The sequence below is a fragment of the Chanodichthys erythropterus genome, chromosome 4 (genome assembly GCF_024489055.1).
Source record: "Chanodichthys erythropterus isolate Z2021 chromosome 4, ASM2448905v1, whole genome shotgun sequence".
In the NCBI taxonomy this organism is placed as follows: Eukaryota; Metazoa; Chordata; class Actinopteri; order Cypriniformes; family Xenocyprididae; genus Chanodichthys; species Chanodichthys erythropterus.
Window position 1 is genome coordinate 13740443 of NC_090224.1, and position 22274 is coordinate 13762716.

Below are 22274 nucleotides of genomic sequence, written 5' to 3' on the forward strand. Positions count from 1 at the left end.
CCAGACAGATCTTGAAATCGGATTTTCATTTGGCCTTGGTCTCAGAAAAAAAAAAAAAAATCATAGTCCTGTCTTGGTTTTTGCTTTTGGTCTGTGCAACCTGTTCTTGCGCCACGATGCTAAATATAGAGGCTTTTAACCCTCGGTAGTGTCATTTTAAAAGGCTGAATTCAAACTTCCAGCAATTTATTCAGGCATGATGGAGTATTTTGACAACTTTTACTGGTTCTGCTCTGCTTAAAGATCAGCCAAGGGATATCTGAATGAGTTTCAGACTACGAATGAGTTTCAGACTACGAATGAAAAGCAGCACAAGTCACTGCCCCACTCTATCTTTATTCATCTTCTTGACTTGCATTGTTGCTCACCTTGACTCACACCTTGAGAGCAGAATTTCTATTACCTGATGTGTGTTATTTTAATTATCTAAGTGTGTGTGTGTGAACTTGTATCCAGAAGACTCCACAAAGTACGAAAGATACGGAATGTTAACGAAAGATATGGAATGTTTGACTTTGTGGGGTCCTTTAATTGGATGTTTTAACATTTTATATATATATATATATATATATATATATATATATATATATATATATATATATATATATATATATATGAAATTTAAGAGTGTGTGTGTGTTTACCACAACACATGTTGTCTGATGTAAATGTGGCTTCTGGTAATGGGCTAAATGAATATAATTCGGCACTGACTTGGATTGCATGAGGTAATGTCATGTTGAGTCAGTGACATCTGCTGGCATTTATGACGCTCTTGAAAAAAATAATTACAGAAGAATGTAGGCTATTGAACTATTTTCTGCAGTAAGTTAGTTAACAGGTGACCTTATGGCTTTCCTTCACCATTATCTAAAATCAGCACTGAAGCATATCTGTTTTATGAAAAGGTCTTTGTGCTAACCTTTTTTTTCAAGTAGGCCTATTCAAGGTTCCTTTTAATGAGCCTTTTTTATTTATTTATTTTTTTTACACTTTCCAGAGATGCAAAATGACATAATTCAGAAATTGAAAACTTTTCATTAGATTTGTAGGCTATTCAAGTTTATTTAAATTGCATTTTATTTATTTATTAAATCAGATGTGGTGGGGAAATCAGTGTACTTTTATTTTAAAAGAAATGGGAAAATTGCGTTTTTATTTCAATGACATTTTGTTCTCAGATTAATGCATGAAACGATGTAAATAGACAAACCCATTCCAAACATCAGAACATCTATTGAACGGCATCATACCAATAATATAAACTCGTATAATGGAGTCCTCCATCACGCCATTGATCTCTACGAGCTAACAAACAATCAAGCGCGGTCATATATGAAGCATCACTTTGATTGACAGCTATGCTTGCGTGGGCACCACGTGCGCAATGACCGTTTGACCGCCAGACCCCAGTACTCTTATTTCGGTAATTAGCATCTCTGTGGCCATAATGATCTATTCTTTGCTACGTTTCTTTGATGTCTTGCTTGTCTGTTTGCTCTTTGGTTTATGACTCGAAAAAGCTCGCCGTCAGAAAGGCGCCCCCAACATGCTGCTTTTCCAGCAGGTCTGTCTTTCCCTCGGGACGCAGTGACATGAGAGCAGGACCTCGGTTCTGATTAAGAAGGGGGATGAACAACACTCCGCCTGGATTACGGTTGGTGTGTGGACTTTTAATCGACGATTTAACGTTTGTGAAACGTTTCTTACCGTGTGAACGTTTCTCGTGCTGTTTTAGAGGAAACACTACTGGGAAGTCTAGAGACACTTTCAGTAGGCCTGTTACGTTAGCTGTTATCAGAGATGGATAATGTAGTACAGATATATGTTAAAAAGGAAAACGTTTTTATTTAAACAATTATATACATAACTATATGTTATAGGTGTCTGGAAACCCTTCTGAGAACCTCAAAATCCCAGGATATCACTGCTTAACCAGTTTTCAAATTGTTCAACAAAAGGCTTGAATTCAATTGCCTGTTTAAGGAATTATGAATATATTTGTTAACCTGTTAATTGTTGTTTTCCATTGTGATCTGCTCAGTGATACAATTGCATTTTGTTGCAATTGTCAGGTTTGCCCTGCTCTATTGTGAGATACAAGAGTTGTTTTTTCGCTGACATAGTTGAATAGGGATTAGCCTATGGGCTGACCACATGTCCCGTGGCCTTTGTCAGGTTCCTTTTTTTGTTTTTTTGTTTGTTTTTTTGCACTGAGTGAGTAAATTGATGAAGGCACTGTGGGTAAAAGAGACTGCACTGACAAGGGGTTTCTAAAGCGAAAGGTCATTTTAAGGTTCAGAATTGCTATCTGCCTCTGCCCGAGGCCAGAAGACTGGCAATGATGGTGACAAGCAACCATAGAATGCTGCAGAGCTGTGAAGCCAAATTATGTCTTTAAACTACATCAAAAACTTTTATGAAGGATGTGTAAGTATGCAGTCTAAAAAATGTTACCTTGTATGCAAAACTAGAGATATATTGTGTTTGAAAATGGTTTTAGTGAATGTGTGTTAAGGTCTCTTTGCATCTTTCAGCTCAGGCCTCCGACGGTGATAGGCCAGTTCCACACGCTGTTTTTCGGCTCTGTGCGTACGTTTTTCCTTGGAGTCCTTGGATTCGCCGTCTATGGCAATGAGGCCCTCCACTTCAGCTGTGATCCGGACAAAAGGGAATTAAACCTTTACTGTTACAACCAGTTCAGGCCTATAACACCTCAGGTAAAAGTGTATATGGATCAATGATCTAAATCAAAATATGTGTGAAATGAGAACCAAAAGTGACCATGGATGTATGGAAGTAGTAAGAAAGAAAGAAAGAAAAAAGATTAATTCTGGGAAACTCAAACAGCTTTTGCTGATCAAGCCATGTAACTGTAAGATTTGGAACTTATTTAACTTAATCTGTCATTTCCACTGCATGAAGTTTACTACTCTTTTCTACTATGTCTTAATACTATTTCAGGAAGCAGATAATCAAAACCTGGATGTAAAACTCAACTGTATTTCAGTGAATATGAGAAGCTGATAGTGAAAATGTATTATGACTTATAATCTCTTTACATTTTTTGCTGGAAACTTAAAAAAAAAAAAAAACATATCAGAGGGCAAAAATGACAAAAACAAGCTTCAAATCACCATGAAATCATTGAAACAATTCTTATTTTTTTATGGAATATATTTGAGTATTTATTATAAATGATTTATTTGTGCACATCATTATTTTTTTCTTTAATTCATTTATAATCTTTAATTAAAATAACTTCCCCTCCTTCTTGTAGCGACATCCCTTCTCTTCTCTGATGATGTGTTTACTGGCACGAGGGCGGGACAACCTGTTACTCACATGACATGACAGCAATAGCAAACCATAACAATCCAATCAATTCCTGATGGAAAATATTAAAGGGTTAGTTCACCCGAAAATGAAAATTTTGTCATTAATTACTCACCCTCATGCCGTTCCACACCGATAAAACCTTCGTTAATCTTCCGAACACAAATTAAGATATTTTAGTTGAAATCAGATAGCTTCCGTGAGGCCTCCATAGGGAGCAATGGACACTTCCTCTCTCAAGATCCATAAAGGTACTAAAAACATATTTAAATCAGTTTATGTGAGTACAGTGGTTCAATATTAATATTATAAAGCGAGGAGAATATTTTTGGAGCGCCAAAAAAACAAAATAACGACTTATTTAGTGATGACCGATTTCAAAACACTGCTTCAGGAAGCATCGGAGCATAATGAATCAGTGTATCGAATCATGATTCAGATCGCGTGTCAAACTGCCAACGGCTGAAATCACGTGACTTTGGCACTCAGAACAGCAGATTCGATACACTGATTCATTATGCTCCGATGCTTCATGAAGCAGTGTTTTGAAATCAGCCATCACTAAATAAGTCGTTATTTTGGGGTTTTTTTGGCTCTCCAAAAAATATTCTCGTCGCTTTATAATATTAATATTGAACCACTGTACTCACATGAACTGATTTAAAATATGTTTTTAGTACCTTTATGGATCTTGAGAGAGGAAGTGTCCATTGCTCCCTATTGAGGCCTCATGGAGCTATCAGATTTCAACTAAAATATCTTAACGTTTTACGGGTGTGGAACGGCATGAGGGTGAGTAATAAATGACAGAATTTTCATTTTTGGGTGAACTAACCCTTTAAGTCTCGCCCTACATTGTCTTGTTTGAGAAGCTGCTGTACTCAGATATACCTCAAAACTTCCATTTCATGACATTTTTAAAGACAGCAAAGTAACATAAAATGTTATTTTTTTGTAGGTATTCTGGGCGTTGCAGCTAGTCTCTGTCTTGGTACCTGGAGCTGTGTTCCATCTTTATGCCGCCTGTAAAAATATAGACCAGGAGGAGATCCTTCAGCGACCGATGTCCACAGTCTTCTACATCATCTCTGTCCTGTTGAGAATAATTCTGGAAGTCTTAGCATTTTGGCTTCAGAGCCACCTCTTTGGGTTCCTGGTTGATCCTATTTATATGTGCGATGCCAGTGCCCTCGCGAAGATCTTCAACATCTCGAAGTGTATGGTCCCCGAACACTTCGAGAAGACTATCTTCCTCAGTGCGATGTACACCTTTACCATCATCACCATACTCCTCTGTATCGCTGAGATTTTTGAGATTCTGTTCCGAAGACTTGGCTATTTAAACCGGCCAGTGTCTTGAGAATTTAGAAAACAATGTTTGTTTTTATGTCTTCTATGGGTCTCTGAATGACAGACAGGACATAAACCCACATACCTCTGGACTTTCTGATGGTAGATACAGAAAGACATGTTTTTAACTAGACGATTTATTATTATATCATTTATATTATAATTTATTATATAATTTATTGGAAAAAAAAACAAGCCTAATTAATGACAAGGGACTCTTAATATTTTTAGTTATAAGACTAAATAAGTTGCTTGTCTAGCAGGGGAAACTTATATATATATATTTTTTTTCTTTAGTAAGTAATTATTCTCTGCAATATTATTTTCATATTTAGAGTTATACTTTATATTAAAATACTACACAGATTGCAGGTACTATTTTGACAAATATTCTTTGATTTTTCAACAATGGTTCATTCATTCTTAAAAGGGAATAAGGAAGAATAAGTTCATGCAACATAGCATTAATTTCTAAAAACATTTTTGATTGGTCAGTGGTACTGCACAACTTAGTATTTATAGTATATTCATCATGGTGTTGATTTCCATATAGTTTTGAGTCCATTTGAGAATTATCTTGTGTGTTTGTAGTATTTGTATCTGTACATTTCATCAGGCATCCATCCAACTTTTGTTATTATTCTCAGCTAAGTGTTTCATCTCAGGTACAAAATGGCATACTGTGAAATGTATTTTGTGTCAGCAGGTAACTATTTACTATAAGAACATGATTTATGCATTATAGAAACATCTGACAGCAGGTCTGGCCTGCAGATCTTCTCACAGTTGCCTTCCCACTGTTTCAACACCACAGCTGTTGGAGTAATAGCTTTTGTGTTATGTTTAGAGAGTTCATCATTTATATTATTATTATCATTTTATTATTATTTTTTTTTTTTTGATCACCAGTGTCTATGGGATTTATGATATGATTATGCATGAAGATCTTCATATGGGTAACATAATTGGTGCATATATTATGACTGCCATAATGTATTATCAGTCTAGGGAAATATTTAGTGTTAAGTAACTCATAGTCAGAATAAACAGAACTGCTTGTGAATTTACAGGACTCTGTCTGATACTATGCTTTCAAAATGTTTGTGAAGTTTCAATCAAGTAAAAATGTTTAAAATAGTTGTCGCTCTTTTTTTTTTTTTTGTCACCGACCATACCATATCACTGATATTTACACATACCTGTATTATGAGTGGAAAACATAAAAAGCTAAACTGCTGATTATTATAACTTTATTAATGTAAATAAATAGCATAAGGACAGAAGAACAAAACATTTTTGATTTTTTATTCATGTAATATAGCCTATAATTAATTAAAACAAAAAATAAGTAATATAGTATGACAAATTACACCTTAAATTATATGATCACTAAATAAAACTTTTTACATATTTATTTGTATATTAGTCCATATGTGTTTTTTTTTTTTTAAATGCAAAATAAAAATAATCGCTGATTTGTTTCGGTCACTTCCTACTCCTCGCCTGTGGAGGTCAGTAAAGGCGTGGTTGCGCGTTCACGCGAAGACGCGGAAGCAGCTCCTTCGCGAGCGCTTGTCATCTTTGTTGTTATTGGCCATTTTTCGGCTGTTGTAGAAGTTTGTAATAGTGACTTCTCTTCAGGATGGCTCTCCCACCGCAGCTGAAAGCGATCCAGCACCATTTAAGAACAGCACAGGAACACGAGAAAAGAGAACCGGTGGTCGCTTATTATTGTAAGCTTGTAAAAATATTTTGTTAGCTTGTCATATAGCAGCCCCTCCCCTCTCATTGGTTTATTAAATGTTCATAAATTCAGATTATCCCAGTATAATTCGAATAAAATGCTTTTGATCACTCTTTTTTTTTTTCACATAGTAGTTCGAAATGTTGTATTTAAAATAGTCTGTTGTGGAAGTTAGCTTAAGTTTCTTTGCTAAGCTAACTAACATCAGCTTTTTTTGAGTAAACATTTATTTTAAACTGCCTAATAGTATAGAATATTTATAAGATTTCCCAGCTGGATTGTAGATTTCCCAGTTGTAGTTCTCCACAAACGCAGTCTTAGCGATGGAAATTTAGCTACAAATGTAGCAGGACTGGCTAACTGGTTTGTTTTGAGAGGTTTGGCTGAAACTTCACTGCATCACGACTACATCACAGACTTTCATGTGCTAGATTTAATTTAACGCTGTTCTGAGGTGTGTAGTTGAGAGGTAGTCATTCAATAAGCATCCAATTCAGTTTGTTTCTTTGTGGCATGTTAAAAAGTGGTCAGATATGTGCTGAATCATGTAGCCTAAGGGATACTGACAGCTGCTATTCTCACCACGCAGTGCTGGAAAAACAAGTTCCTTGTCCGTCCATATTGAGGTGTGTTGGGATGGAATGTGAACCTACTAGGGAAAATTTTCCACAATCCCGCTTACAGTATATTTCTGAATGTATTTTGTTCAGAACTCATTATAATGACACAATCTTTTCATTCTGCATAGGGAGGGTATCAGTGTCATAAAGGCTTTTTTAAGATCTTTTGAAGGACTTTGGTACAGAGATGAATCATCATCTAGGTGTAGGTGTGTCAGACTTTGCATGTACATTTATTTTTAGCAATACTGTAAAAGGTTTGTACAGACTTTTTAGTGTGACATAGATGAATTATGACCCTTTACGTCACAGGAAGGTGACCAGCCCGGACACTCAGGGGCCCCAGGGACCATCTGCAGGCCTCGAGCCTCTAGATGGTCCCCTCTTACCCATTATCCTGTAAGTCATTTGGTCTGGGCTCACGTCATGTGGTGCATGACACATGCATATTTTGTAGCCATATGCTTCTAGTGATGTCATAAAACTCTGCAGTGAAGTAGTTCTGTTGGATGTAGCTATTGCAAATTATTGTGGTATGATAATGGTAACTGTGATTATTATGGCCATTGCAGTTGAAAGAAGCCAGATTGCATTTCAGCAGAATGTGAAGTTCTGGGGAATACAGAACAACTCGATAATACTGTTATAATTGAACAGCTATTATTTAGTGTGCATGTTTTGTATGCTTCCTAAAAAATGGGGTATGTACTCAAGGGACATTGTAACATGTTTGATAATGTTCACAGTTCACAGTGTCCGATATTTCACAACAATAGCATAAGTTTAGCCTGATGGTTGCAGAGTGTAGTGTGAGGTCGATTGGACATGACTCATTTTATTTTACGCCATGGCACAATGTATAGGTTCTGTGTTTTACAGTCAGCTTGTGTTGAATGAATTATAAAATGGTTATCTGGTGGTCTTTGCTGATATTCCAGGTTTTAATTGTTTGTATTATTTGTCCCCAGTTATGTTTACCAGTTATGAAACTTTGAAAAAGCATATATTTTGTATATATTTTATACACAAGTATTTATTATGTAACTCTGATAATTATAACACAATGATGAACAGATAAGTACCTTGCAAATGTTAAAATATATATATATATATATATATATATATATATATATATATATATAAAATTATGTCAATCAAACATTCATGACAACCATTTTTTTGGATTTTAACTATTGATCTGTTAAACTTTGTATTAGGGCTGGGCGATATATCGCATGCGATTGTCACGCGCATTTCGTCAGTAAAGCCGGTTCCCTGATTACCGCTAAATCGCCATCACCTGCTTTCAAATGGAGCGGCATTTAATAGACAGAGCCATAGTTCACTGACAAGCTACGCAATATGGCGTTCATTATCGAAGGCGATTCATCTGCGATAATGAACGCGATATTGATACGCGATATTAAGTCCAGGAATCGGATACTTGCTATAAAATTAATTTTGATTATTGATTCATTTGTATGCATTTTAATATGACTTTAAACCATTCAAGCGCAAGAAGACTTGTCTTCTTCTCTGTGTGCAGACACATCCAAAATGTGCACACAGAAAGCCTCCTCTCATACTGAATAGTGCGCAATACAGAACAGAGTTTTCTTGTGTGTCTTTTTGCACTTGAACGGACAAATACACATATAAATGTAAAAATATCCTCAAACACAGTCAGTTATGTCTAGTGAACGTAAACAGTTGACAAAGAAAATGCATAACAGTATATTGGATCCATGCAGCTCTTAAAGTGACAGCAGCCTAATATTCCTGCTGCCGTCTCTGTAACATTAATCAAACATCAAAAGACAAAGAGAACATTCAGTCGCGATTCTTGACTGAATATTTTTTTGCTATTTGTTATCTTATTTATAAAGTGCAGTTTTATTTGACATTTGATTACAGTTTCAGAATCGTTAAAATTCAAACAATGCCCAACCCTACACACAGCCTTCTTTATTTTTAAATTTTTTTTTTTTTTATTGGCATCCTACTAAGGCTGGGATAGGCAAGTTCAGTCCTAGAGAGCCGCTGTCCTGCAGAGTTTAGCTCCAACCTTAATCAAATACACCTGAACAAGCTAATCAAGCTCTTCGGGATTACTAAGGCTAAAGGCAGGTTTTTTTCAGGGTTGGAGCTAAACTCTGCAGGACAGCGGCTCTCTAGGACCGAACTTGCCTACCCCTGTAGTAAGGGAAAGTCTTTGGTCATGAATAGTAGTGTTATTTGATGTTCACAGGAGTATATTATGACTGAAAGGAATACATTGTTATGTGTATGCCAACTAGCCTGAGAGTTAAGAATTCATTAACATTTAATAAGTTGAGTGGATGCTCCTGGAAGGTTACCAAATGTTAACATGACCACGATAATAGTTGCACGCTATACCTTATACCTTTTTTTGCCTTACTTTCTTACTGTCATGGCAACCATTTTCCGGTAGACTGCAATCAGTATACTTGGAGTCTAACCTCATCAATGGGAGACCTCCTACTGCTCCTACAATTTTCCATTTCTGTGTCGTGAGATATTGGGTTCTTTCTTGCTGAGTCTAAATGTCAAACTTCATATTTGTTTTATGACCTGAGCAATCCATGAAGGCTAAGGGGCAACTTTAAGAAAATGTTAGACATAATCTCTCTTCTTTGTTAGGCTGTTTCTGAACTCTGAAGGAGAAAGGCAGTCCAATTACTCTCACAAAGACTACGTTTAAGGCTCCAGATTAATGCCATCATGATGTTTCAGGGGCAAATACTGTTGAGAAGTTCAGTATAAATCTGTTTTGGAACTGCTTTGTCACAATTTTTTGACTTTAGTTTGTTTCTGTGTTATAGCTGGCATCTATCTAGTAGGGTTGCACGGTGTACCGGTACTACGGTAGTATCGCGATACTAAAGCTTCAAAATACTGGCGATGCCATTGTATTTTTTAAACGGTAGTATCGTCAGTACCGTAAGGAATGTTGTATGTGCGGCAGGTACACTTCAATTGAACATGCATGCCTGCAAAAACATTACAAGAGACTGCCGTTGACTGTCTGCTGTGCCCTGTGTAGTAAATGCTCTGTAGAATTAGCGCCTTATTGTTTCCTGATGCTTCAGTTAATTTTGCAATGACATAAAGTTGCGCTTGCACGTTGTTGTTGTCATTTAATCTGAAGGAAGGGTCTGAAATTCACTTAATTAACATCATAAAATCTTTATATAAGACTGAATTCTCGCAGTTTTCCGTTGCTCATTTGGCCACTTCTGGAAAAGATTAAATAGTTTGTTTCTAGAAACACGACAAACACGATTCAGACAAATGCAATTCCATTCATCAATAAGTTATAGCTGGTTTGCTCTCGGTTCTTATCAATCATACCAATCGTGATTTTTTAATTATAAATGTATTATATGTTTTAATATAGGCTACATAGCCTACTGCTCTCCAGTCAGGGTTAGATATTTCAAGATAGGCTGGCAAAAATGCTCCTGATAGTTCGTGACACGAGCAAGAGCGCTGTTTTTGTTTCGTTTCTAAATGAATCTGTTTTTGAACAAATTGGGCGAGTCACTGACTCACTAATCCATTCATTAAGAAAGTCATTTGCTTCGTTCCTGAATGAATCAGCCGTTTTGAACGAATCGGTTGAATGATTCATTGACTTGATCATTAACACTTGCTGCCACCTACTGGCGACTTTAGTCTCCCATCTAAAAGTAGGTCTATTCTATCATTTTTTTCCGCCAACATTTTTATTTCTATATTCAAATTTTATATTTGAAACATTAATATCATAACATTATTTATGCAATTGTAATTGAAGTGTAAATGCATAAATGTTACATCGTAATGTCAGTTCATACAGCTTCTGTGCAGTGCTAAGATGAATTTTGTTTACAATGATTCATTTGATTGGTAATAAAAGCCTGTTATTCATTCTCATTAATGAAGTAGGCTATTCAGAGAAAAATCTGGTCTGTTTTCATGTTTTTTATGAAAGTTTGGTTCATTTTGTATACTGCATGGTATCGCGATACTACTTGGTATCGTGATACTTCAGCTGGTATAGTATCGTAAGACATTTTTATGGTATCGTGACAACCATACTATCTAGACCTTTGAAATGAGTGATTCCTTCTGCAGATTCACTACCATTCAAAAGTTTTTTTTTTTTTTTTTTTTTTTTTTGGAAACAATTAATACTTTTATTTAGCTAGGATGCATTAAATTGATCAAGAGATACAGCAAAGACATGTGTGATGTTGCAGAAGATTTATTTAACATGCATATATATATATATATATATATCTATATCAAACAATCCAGGCAAAAAAATGGATCCCATTTTACATTAATATTAAGCAGCATAGTTGTTTTTAACATTAAATAATGATTGTTTCTTGAGCACCAAATCAGCATATTAGAATGATTTCTGATGGATCATGTGACACTGAAAACTGGAGTAATGATTCACCATAACAGGAATAAATTACATTTTAACATGTATGTCAGTCAAAAACATCTTGTTTTAAATTATTGTAATTTTTCTGTGATATTACTGATATTAATAATATTAAAGGGATAGTTCACCCAAAAAATGAATTTTTTGTCATCACTTACTCAGCCTCATGTTGTTCCAAACCTGTGTGAGTTTCTTTCTTCTGTTGAACACAAAAGAAGATATTTTGAAGAATGTTGTTCCACTAGACAGTGGATGGTAGCCATTGACTTCCGTGGTATTTTTTTCCTACTATAGATGTTAACGGCTACAGTCTGGTTAACGACATTCTTCAAAATATCATCTTTTTAGTTCAACAGAAAAAGGAAACTTTAAATGTAAATGATGACAGAATTTTCATTTTTGGGTGAACTATCCCATCACTGTATTTTTGATCAAATGATTAGGCCTCTCTGAGCACAAGAGACTTCTTTCAAAAACAAAAAAATAATCTTAACTCCAGTTGAATGGTATGTCTAAGACTACTGATGGAGAAATTATAGAAAAGTGTGCCAGAACTATCTTTATAAAGTCATCATCTCAATTCATATATTTTCATATGTTTTAGGCTGTGTGTATTCTGAGCAGATCGGTTGCTTTGTGTGTAATTGCGATGTTTTTACCAGTTCATAGTGTGAAACACTGTTGACATTTAAGTGTACGTTTTAAAACAATGTATGTCAGTGTATTTTTAAACTCTTGTAAACAAATATTTTCATGATTTTATCACAACATTTTTTCTTTTGTCAGATCAACTTAAATAATTAATGTGGTTCAGACAACATCATATTTTGAGTTTCTGTTGATTAAACTGATCGCCTTAATTGTATTAACTCAAATTTTTAAGGCAACCAGGTAACTTACTTTAAGTAAAAACAAGCATTCTTTTTTTCTTTTCTTTTTCTTTTTTTTTTTTTTTTTTTTACAGTGTAGTCAGTTTCATTTGTGAATGGCTAATGTAGTGTTTGAGAACATAGAAAGAGGTTTCTGATTCTGAAAGTTGTTTAAAGTCAAGTTGTACTTAGAGATTTTCCTATTAATTCTAAATAAGCATTTTCTTGAGAGGGTGAATATAGTGTGCCACTGGAGGTCAGCATTGACATTTAAGTGAGGGAATCAGGCCTTGCTGGAATTGTTTCTGTTATTAGCTTACTGGACCCTTTTACTTGAGACTTTATCTGTTGTTTGCTTATACTCAGAGTTTTAAAATAGCAGATGATCATGGTCTGTTAAATAACTAGATGCTGATGATCTAGCAGTCTGTTATCTTATTTTTCTTCATTATCCTAAAAGTTTAAATATTCTTGGCTTGGAAGTGAATCACAATTAGTGATTTTTTTTTTTTTTTTTTTCCCCTTCCCCCCTGCTCTTATTTTATCACACATAAAAAACTTTTTTTTTTATTTATTTTTTTTTATTATAAGGATTGATGTTTTCTATGAAGACATCAAAATGTGCAACAGCCATGTGCTCGGTGCCAGATTAATGTGAGGCAGTCTTCAGTAGTGTGTGGTTTTTGAAGCAGAATGCTCTTCTGATGCGGTTCTGCTCTGGCTTCTGTCTCTTTGACAGAGCTCCAGTTCTCTGATTGGCACCATGCTGTAAACCTATGGAAAAGGCCCTCTTTGACATTGTTTTCCTTCCTTCTTGCTGGACCTTATCCAGTCTTCAGACTGAGCAGCAGCTACATAATAACATCCTTGTAGTAGGGAAAGCGGAGTGCGCGGGCTGACATTCCTGAATATACAATTCAGTTCTTACTGCAGATGTCAGTGAAATACTCGGGCATGTCCTCAACTGAAGAGTCACGCTGTCTTTCGTCTGTCAAACGTCAAGCTTGCGTTGATGCTTACTCGGCCATAATGAGCATCTGAGATATTGCAGTATGCTTTGTTGTGCAGTGCACATTTAATGGGTGCAATCTGGGGTTTAGCACAGGCACATGCAAGTAGCCTAATCATATGACCAGTAAGAAGAAAAATTGTGTATTTCTGTATGAATTTACATTTAGGCCACTTAAAAATGTCTGAATTAGGTTTAAATGACAACATCTCCAGAGTTGTTTTGAGTCACTTGATGCTTTGTGACATCTTTATATAAAAACACTATTCGAACATTTATTCACACTCCTTATTTCACTTACTTTCATTAAAAAGTAAAAATAAGGAGTGGCAAATAATTGTTTTTTTTTTTTTTAATATATTTTCTTGTTTTACAACTGTGAATGGCCTCAGTGTTGCGCAGTATGGGCGTAATATAGTTACAAAGGAGGACTTTGTGACAGTATGCTATGATCTATTCCGATAGACATCAGATCTCTGCAAATTGGGCCTCATGGAAGAGGAAATGGACTGTTCTTAAAGAAACAAAGACAGGAAGTACTTGACAAAAATATATCAAATACTGTATGAGCTTTTTTTCAGCTGCTATCAATCTACTGAACCCCCAGTTATTTTGTTCATTCAGGGTTATCGAACTGATAACCATTTAAACCTGTCTTCTCCCAAATCCCAAAATGGAGTGGAATAAAGAAGCCTTGCATAATTTTAGTGTGATTCTAAATGTCCTGTTTACAGAAACCAGACATTGTTTTTTTTTTTTTTGTTTGTTTTTGTAGATTGCAATTTCACAAAAGTTAATTTGTCAACTTAAAAGTTGTTTTCTCTTCTTTCTTTTTTTTTTTTTTTACAAAATCCATTCCTAAGCACAGTATATTTACTGCTGCATAATGAATGAGCAAATTCACTTTGACTTTAATAGTTATTTTAGCACAAATGATGAGACATGCCGTTTGTTTCTTATGAGAAATTTAGTTGAGATTATGAGAAAGTAACAAAGTTTGTTTTGAGACCACAAAACAAGACAAAAAAAACCCTATAATAATGTAATTATGACTTTCAATGGTTTTTGTACTTAATGATAATACAACAAGGATGAAATATTATGTATCTCCAGATTCTTAGCTTATAAATCAATGACTTTACCCTATATGTTTTTATAGTTTTATTTTACTTTGTTATTTTGATGTATTTTGGTGATATGACTTATATATTTGTGTCTTTCATGGCCTTTCCATATTCATAACACAAGTGGTTTTGCTTGTATTTTGTCTTGAATGAATGTTGCTTTCTCTCTCCATTTCTCTGTTTATTTAACCAAACTTATTCAAACATACTATGCTTGCTAACTTAACTATACTTATTTTAACTAAGGTATCCTACATGACTCATTAGATGCTAATAGGCCTCTTGTTTGAAACAAAATTTTAGCATTTAATAGCAGTCTAAGCCGTTTAAACTCATTTCAGTTTCAGGTATGGTATGCATAGTATTTTCTCTCTCAAGAAATACATTTCCTTTATCACTTGAAAAAGCATTAAATTTGAATCTCTCGGCAGAGAGCACAGATCTAGCCGGCAGCTTACAGACACCTTTATAAGGACTAACATGTATTTGCCCTGGCTTGAGCACTCACAGCTTGGGTGTATTTGCTTTTCCTTGTTTCCTCAGGAAGTTGTAATTGCCAGTTCACTGTGTTTTACTGGCTAATGTGTTTAAAATCGGAATTAGATGACTGATTTCAAGGTTTGCCTAGCACACAAAGTGTCATTCAAAGTCCCGTCTCGACTTGATGAATGTCACTTCAGCGAAGCATGTGGAATTGGTTATTTTGTTTGGATAGTTTTGTATTGCTAAAACGCTGTAATATAGAGAAAATGTTTCCGACCTTTTTCACAGTGTGTTTACAACAAATGTCTAGAAGTCTAAAGTATTTCACTGAATTTGATTCACTTCCTTACATATAAAAAATATCCTTTCTACACTGTAAAATTTACTGTCAATGTTCCAGTTACAGGATGCCTGTATATTTTACAATTTATATCTGCGTTTCATTAAGTTATAATGTCTAATAATATACCTACATTAACTACCAAAATCTGCCTTTTTACCTTAAAATGTACTGATAATAACCACCACAATAATGTAGTTGGCACAATAGAAAGCTACAAGATGAATTACAGTTCATTATAAGCAGCCTGTTCGTAAAATATGGTCAATACTCGTATATAAACGGTGCACAGGGTCATTCACACAGACAAAACACCATCAAGGTAACATACATGACACTAAAATAATGCAATAAATATTAACTAAATAACATAAAATGCAACACAAAATACAATAATATATTGAAACAAAATTATTCATAAAAAAAAATGTAAGCATATATGCTATGTAAAGGAGGGACTTATGAGAGTCCTTTTACTATATATATATATTTATTTATTTTTATTTTTTTTTTACCATAAATGTATGCTAATTCGTAGTTTTTACAATAAACAGTAAACTTTTCTCAGTAAAATTACATTGTGATGTTAAACCATTTACAGTTTTTCACCGCATATGTTAAGGACTGTAAGGTAACTTAATTAACTAATTAACATGTTTTTACTGTTGCCTTTTTTACTGTATATTTCTGTAAAAAATACAAACATTTGTGCTGTGTGTTTGCTGAAATTGGTACCAAAAAACCATGAAATTTTACTGGTATTAGTTAGGGCTGTCAAACGATTAATCGCGATTAATCGCATACAAAATAAAAGTTTGAGTTTGTCTAATATATGTGGGAGTACTGTGTGTAATTATTATGTATATATAAATACAAACACATTCATGTTATATATTTGAGAAATATTTACAAGTATATGTATTTATTTATATTTTTATATAATTTATATATATATATATATATATATATATATATATATATATATATATATATATATATATATATATATATATATATAAATAAAAATATTTTGTACATAAATAACATTTCTCTTAAATATATACATTAATTTGTGTGTATTTATATATAATAATTACACACAGTGCACCCACATATATTAGGCAAACTCAAACTTTTATTTTGTATGCGATTAATCACGATTAATCGTTTGATAGCCCTGGTATTAGTACTGACTACTGAAATTTTGGTACCATGAAAACCGTAGTACTGCATACTAAATGCCATGCCAATATGACAAACAGATTAGGTGTTAAACATTTAAAGTAAAATGCTCTTCTTATTGTTAATGTGTTTCTAGGTCAACTTTATGCCATGCAGATGGGAATGAAACTAGATAGCAAAACTCCAGTGCCAAAAGTTATTTTTTTTTTTTTTATAAATATTTATATAAAACGTTGCCTAATATTATTCTTGTACAACATTTATTTATATGCATTTTCTCCATTTTTATATTTCTCTTTTACCTTAGTATTTCCATTTGTAAAAGATTTTTTTTTTTTTTTTTTAATAAATATATACCATTTTCAGGACAAATTGGAAAGTTAATTTCATTAGTTTTCTGACTAGTGACATTTAGTTTTGTCACATTAAGTAAGAGGTCCACACAGATGTATCGTAATATTTAGTGCAAGAAGATTTTGGCTCATGTTTGGCCATGAGGGGATCATTTCATCCCTCTTCATCACATAAATGCGATAGCAAGCTGCGAATACTTTGTAAGCCCTCATCTTTTTAATTTCCTTTGGGACAGCATAGGTTCACCTAGGTGAGATTTTAAATTGGTGAAAGTGTGGGTGGGACCAGATATTATCTTCATTAGTGGAGCATATCCCTAAGGCTCTGAGCTTACTGCCTTTTTTTCTAAATGTCCCTCTTAACACTCCCTTTTAACTTAATGACTTTGAACTCGTCCAATAGCAATTGATTGTTGTCTTCTTCCAGGCACCCCATAATGAATACCTTGTTTACGATCCTTCATGAATTCTAATGAATGAACTCTGCTTCCTGTTTCATTCTGCACTTCTGCTGAATAAATTGTAGATCACATTTTCTTTTCTTCTATTAATGTCTATTGATTGATCAAGAATTGTAATTTCATTCATTAATATTACAATAGACCCTCGGGTTAATGTTCCTTATTCCTGTGTGAGATGAAGGTAATTCACTTCACTCTGCATTTAAGTGTAGCTTTTTTGCTCTTACACCAGCGACATCTGCACCTTTGGAGTTGTTTGCCTGACAGTCGTAGCTCTGGTATTTAAAGTGTGCGTCCAGAAATGACAAATACAGTGTGCATCAAAGGCCCATGGGACATATTTCACCGTTTTTCACTCAGTAGTACCATGTGCCACTATTTTATATTATACTAAAAGAGCAAGAGCCTGTAAAAATTCTGTTGTAATCATCACATATGGCCTGTAAAATACATTGAAAACTTTTGCCAGATGTGTGGGCTCAACCATTTTTTGTAACCACTACTACTGACAACTGGACTCCAGTGGTCAAAAGATCCATAACAGCAAAGGATGCAGTTTACTGGCAAGAAAAGGGAATTAGAAGATAGCGGAGAATGTGTTTAAAAAATAAGTCAGAAATGTAACAAAATCCTTTACATTAAAATGCAAAGTATTTGTATTTATTTGTTTATTGTATCAGTTTTAACTTATTTTAGATATTTGAAATGCATCAGTAATATATTTTGTCCTTACAGTATAGACAAACATTTGAAAACTTCTCGTGCTTTATTTTCCCCTTTTTTCCATTTCTATTGATAACAGCTTTGCACACTCTTGGCATTCTCTCAACCAAATTCATGAGCTAGTCTGGAATGCTCTTCCAGTCTTGAACTGTCATGAAAATACTGGACACATGCTGGCTGCCTTTTTCTTCACTTTAGTCATGGTCCAACTAAAAATTATTATTATTATTTTGTAAAGAAACTCATACAGAAGCATTCTACAAATTTTCAGTAATTTTAACATATGCTTTAAGGTCATGAGAAACACATATTCAGTTAGGTGTGTCTAGATATTTTAGACATACCAGTGTGTCCAAAAAAAAAAAAAACTTTCTGTGGAACCGATAGTACCAAGTACCAGGTATATTCGGTACCTGTCGATAGACACTGCTTTCAAGCGCTCTCATTCATGTTTGTTTGAGGGCTCTCTGAGCGTCAAAGGTTTCTACCTACATGTTTTTACAAGCGTTGAGCATTGTTGCAATCACAATCATATCTGTTGAGCACATGAGCATAATGGCCTATCAGAGCTGGTAGCCAGTAAGTTAGTCAGAGTCTGCTTAACATCACTATAAATTCAAGTTTTATTTTGTTCAAGTCCTTTCATTATAACTAACAAAGTGTAAACACAATGTAAATGAGACATTTAATGTACAAATAAGACACAATCTGAATACAAGTTTTGTTTTTCATGCTGCAAAGTTCTTGGATTGACAACCATATTTAAATGATACGATTGAATCTGAAACTGCAATGATTGACGGTAATAACGGGTGAGACAAAATGGGACAAATTTTTAAAGTACTTAATTCAACAGTTTTTGAATTAACCATAGGTACTGAAATTAGTACAGAGAACCGTGAAATTTTACTGGTATTAGTATGGACTACTGAAATGTTGGTACTGTGACAACCCTAGTACTGCATACTAAATGCCATAACAGCATGACATCAGTTCAGGTGTTAAACTATTGAAGTAAAATGCTCTTCATTTTCAATGTGTTCTAGGTCGACTTTATGCCATGCAGACAGGAATGAAACTAGATAGCAAAACTCCAGAGTGCCGAAAGTTTCTTGTGAAACTAATGGATCAGTTGGAAATGGTAAGTCCCAAAGTTTTTTTTTTTTTTTAAATTAACAGCTTACCTCAAACTCATCAAGCATGCTACTGATGTGATCCCAATCCTAACATGATCTTTATTTAAAAACAAAAAACATTTGTACTGCCTTATGCATCTTGCAATATAGTGATATATTGACATAACTTTGATTTTACACTCATACTTTGACTGGTTTTAGGTTTTGTTTTTTTGTTTTTTGTGTGGCATTAGCAAAAAGTGTTGAGTGACCTTTTGTACTAAGGCCACTGTATTCTCATCCCAGTTCAAAAGGCTGAATTTATAGGTCTCTTCAAAAGGGGAGCAGGAAGCTGAGGAAAAAAGTAGCGTTGCTTTTATGCCTAGGTACTGTTATAGCCATTTCAGGAACCAATTAGACAAGCGTCGAGACCCTGCAGTCTCCAGTGCTCGCTTTTACTATCGCCTCAGCTCAGTTTATTAAATGTCACAGAAAAAGGAAACAACAACCTGTGGAGACCCAGATCCTGGTGGGCACATCCGGTCAAAAGGTCTAAAGCATGAAGTGTACTTTATAGTGAACTCTCTTTTATCACCATACAATGAAAAGATGATGCTCTGCTCTTTAATTATGGTCGGAATCATCCATCTGTCATTTAGGGGATTATGTGCACCAAATATACTTCATAAAGTGAAAAATCCATGTATCTATTAAACTTACAACTTTTTTTTTAAATTATCTATTTATAGATTATGTATAAGTTGTGAGCTTAAGCAACCTCATTCTTTTTGATTGCTTTTATAAAATTAGACTGGTTCAAGTAGCTTAACTTTTATTTATATCAGTGGTTCTCAACCCTAAAATGGTTTGTAAGGCTGGAAGCTTATGCTGCTATTTTGAACCAATAATCGGAAACCAAAAGCAGTTGAAGGATGATGTGCATAATTCAGTTATTTATCTGACTCCAATATAATTAATCTGACTCCATTAAAGTTGTTGTTATTTTTTACCTCTTATTCATTAAAGGTAAAAGTCCTTCTTAGAACTGATAGGAAAATTTACTTTTTACTTTTAGATAATGAAAGTTACAATCAATTTAGCTTTCAACATTATCAGTTACAAAAGGAAAGATTCTCAAAACCTTTAAAGCAGGCAAAGTTATTTATTAAGTTACATGTTTAAATATGCAGACAGTAGAATGGAACAACATACTGTATAGAAAACTTACTTGTAACAAATAATGCACTGCTGTGCAGAAGAGGCCGTAAAAGCCTTTCTTGTATTAAGAGGTTACGCACCAGTGTGCGGGAGTGGCAGGGTTAAAGCCTTTCTCCCAGAACAACAGTTAACTTTCCTTCTTATACCCTGAGCAAAGCATTGTTATACATGAGTGGAATACCAACACCAAAACCAACTGACAGGAGACCAAAAGATATGGCAAATGGGTGGTGATCAAGAGGGAGAGAAGTACATTAGCATATTCTCCTCAATGCATGTTTAAGCAATACTTAGATTGTACATTAGGATACTTGTACACTACCATTCAGTTCAGTTTATAAGCTGTCAGATGAGACCAAACATGACATAGTTACATGTTAGAAAACACTGGTAGATAAATAGTATGTAGTTGAAAGCATATATGTCATGTGAAGCAAATGGTACAGATGTGTCATTGAGGTGTAAATGACTCTGTCTCTCCAGACAGAACCATCCTGTGCCTGGAGTGTCCCAACAGTCCTCAATCAGCATATTGATGAATCCCTCGCACTAGATAGGCATTAGCATACTGTGGTGATGTTGAAGGCCATTGTGCCATGTTTAATTCACATGTATGCCTTTTTAAAGGGATTTCTGAATTACTAGAGCAGTAAAGAGTTCTACCTATATTTGCTCAGCCCTACAGGTTCACAGGTCTATTCTGAAAAAACAAAACAAAACAAAAAACAATGCTAAATGCATATAATAAAATCTAGCTAAATATATAATTGTTCATAGTTGAATAGCAAGATAAGTAGGCTTGTATAATGTTAAAAAAAGGAAGTTAAATCTCATATTTTGTTTATGAAACATCCAGTCAAACTCAAGGTCAAATTCATCTGTCCGCTAGTAGCTACTTCTAGACAAATTTGGTAAATGATAAAATGGACAGGTTGTAATGCCCTCATCCTTGAAAAATGATTAACAAAACTACACAAGGTAAAAGAAAACATGACCCAGACTACAGTAAATATGGGTGCACTTGTGTCAGAGGTAAACATGATCTGTGCTGACCGATGTGTTTTGTACGGTCAATTATGGGCTGCCTAAACTGGAAATTGTTCTGAACCACTTATTTAAATTACCCGTATGTCAGCTATTTTATTTATTTATTTATTTTAGTGTGTGAAGTAGGATCTATAGCTTTTTGCAGCTTGCTTTTTGTCTCATAGACTTATACAGAGAAGCTGCGTGATAAGGTCCACTTCACCTATATCTTGCTCTCGTTCTAAATATCAGCAAGTCTCTTGGCCAAAAAACACATAGAACCTTCTACATTTTTCTTAACAGAACAAGCTTTCTTTTAGTAACTGTTAAAATGACTCCAGTGTTCCTTTTTTTTTTTTCCAAGGGGATTTTGAGTGAACCCCACGGAATCGGTGTGCAGAGACAAGATCTAGTTTCAAGGCTTTGATTTAGTGTGCAGAACAACATCCAATCTCGCTTTTTTACTCTCTGCACTGTTTTTGCATGCTTCCTTCCGGCTTATGTTTTTATATTATTCTGCGATACAGCACAAGTGATGTACTGTGCTTTCACAGTGCTTTTTCACGGAATAGGTAAAAATTTCATTAAAATGTGAACAGTGTATCCATTCAGGCGCCCAGGTTCCACCTGTTGAAATGTAACCAGTCGTATTTGCTTTACTGATTTTTACAAGGAAACCTGACGCTCTCTAGCAGACTGTAACATCACAGAGAGGAAGGCAGAGCCTGACTGGCTGAAACTTAGAGGTTTGGAATGGCTAGCACCCAAACGCCAAAGTAAAAGACCAGGTCACCGGCGTCTATGTACTACATGGTTTGCTGAGATCAGGATTAAGGCTAAAAAAATGTGCTGAAACCTGCAATTCC

At 34.6% G+C, this 22274-nt stretch overlaps 2 protein-coding genes across 2 annotated transcripts in view; both read left to right on the forward strand.

Moving 5' to 3' along the window:
- The first annotated feature begins 2390 nt into the window (after positions 1-2390).
- gje1a (gap junction protein epsilon 1a) lies at positions 2391-4695 on the forward strand. The gene is made up of 3 exons (XM_067383146.1): positions 2391-2429; positions 2537-2719; positions 4294-4695. The coding sequence occupies exons 1-3, from the start codon at positions 2391-2393 to the stop codon at positions 4693-4695; spliced, it is 624 nt and encodes a 207-aa protein (XP_067239247.1).
- A 1531-nt stretch (positions 4696-6226) lies between these two features.
- The window catches only part of vta1 (vesicle (multivesicular body) trafficking 1), a 38338-nt gene continuing 22290 nt past the window's right edge, over positions 6227-22274 (forward strand). The window contains exons 1-2 of the mRNA XM_067384170.1: positions 6227-6418; positions 19096-19190. Of these exons, the coding sequence (XP_067240271.1) occupies positions 6328-6418; positions 19096-19190 (186 nt within the window). The 5' untranslated portion in view covers positions 6227-6327. The remainder of the gene's footprint in view (positions 6419-19095; positions 19191-22274) is intronic.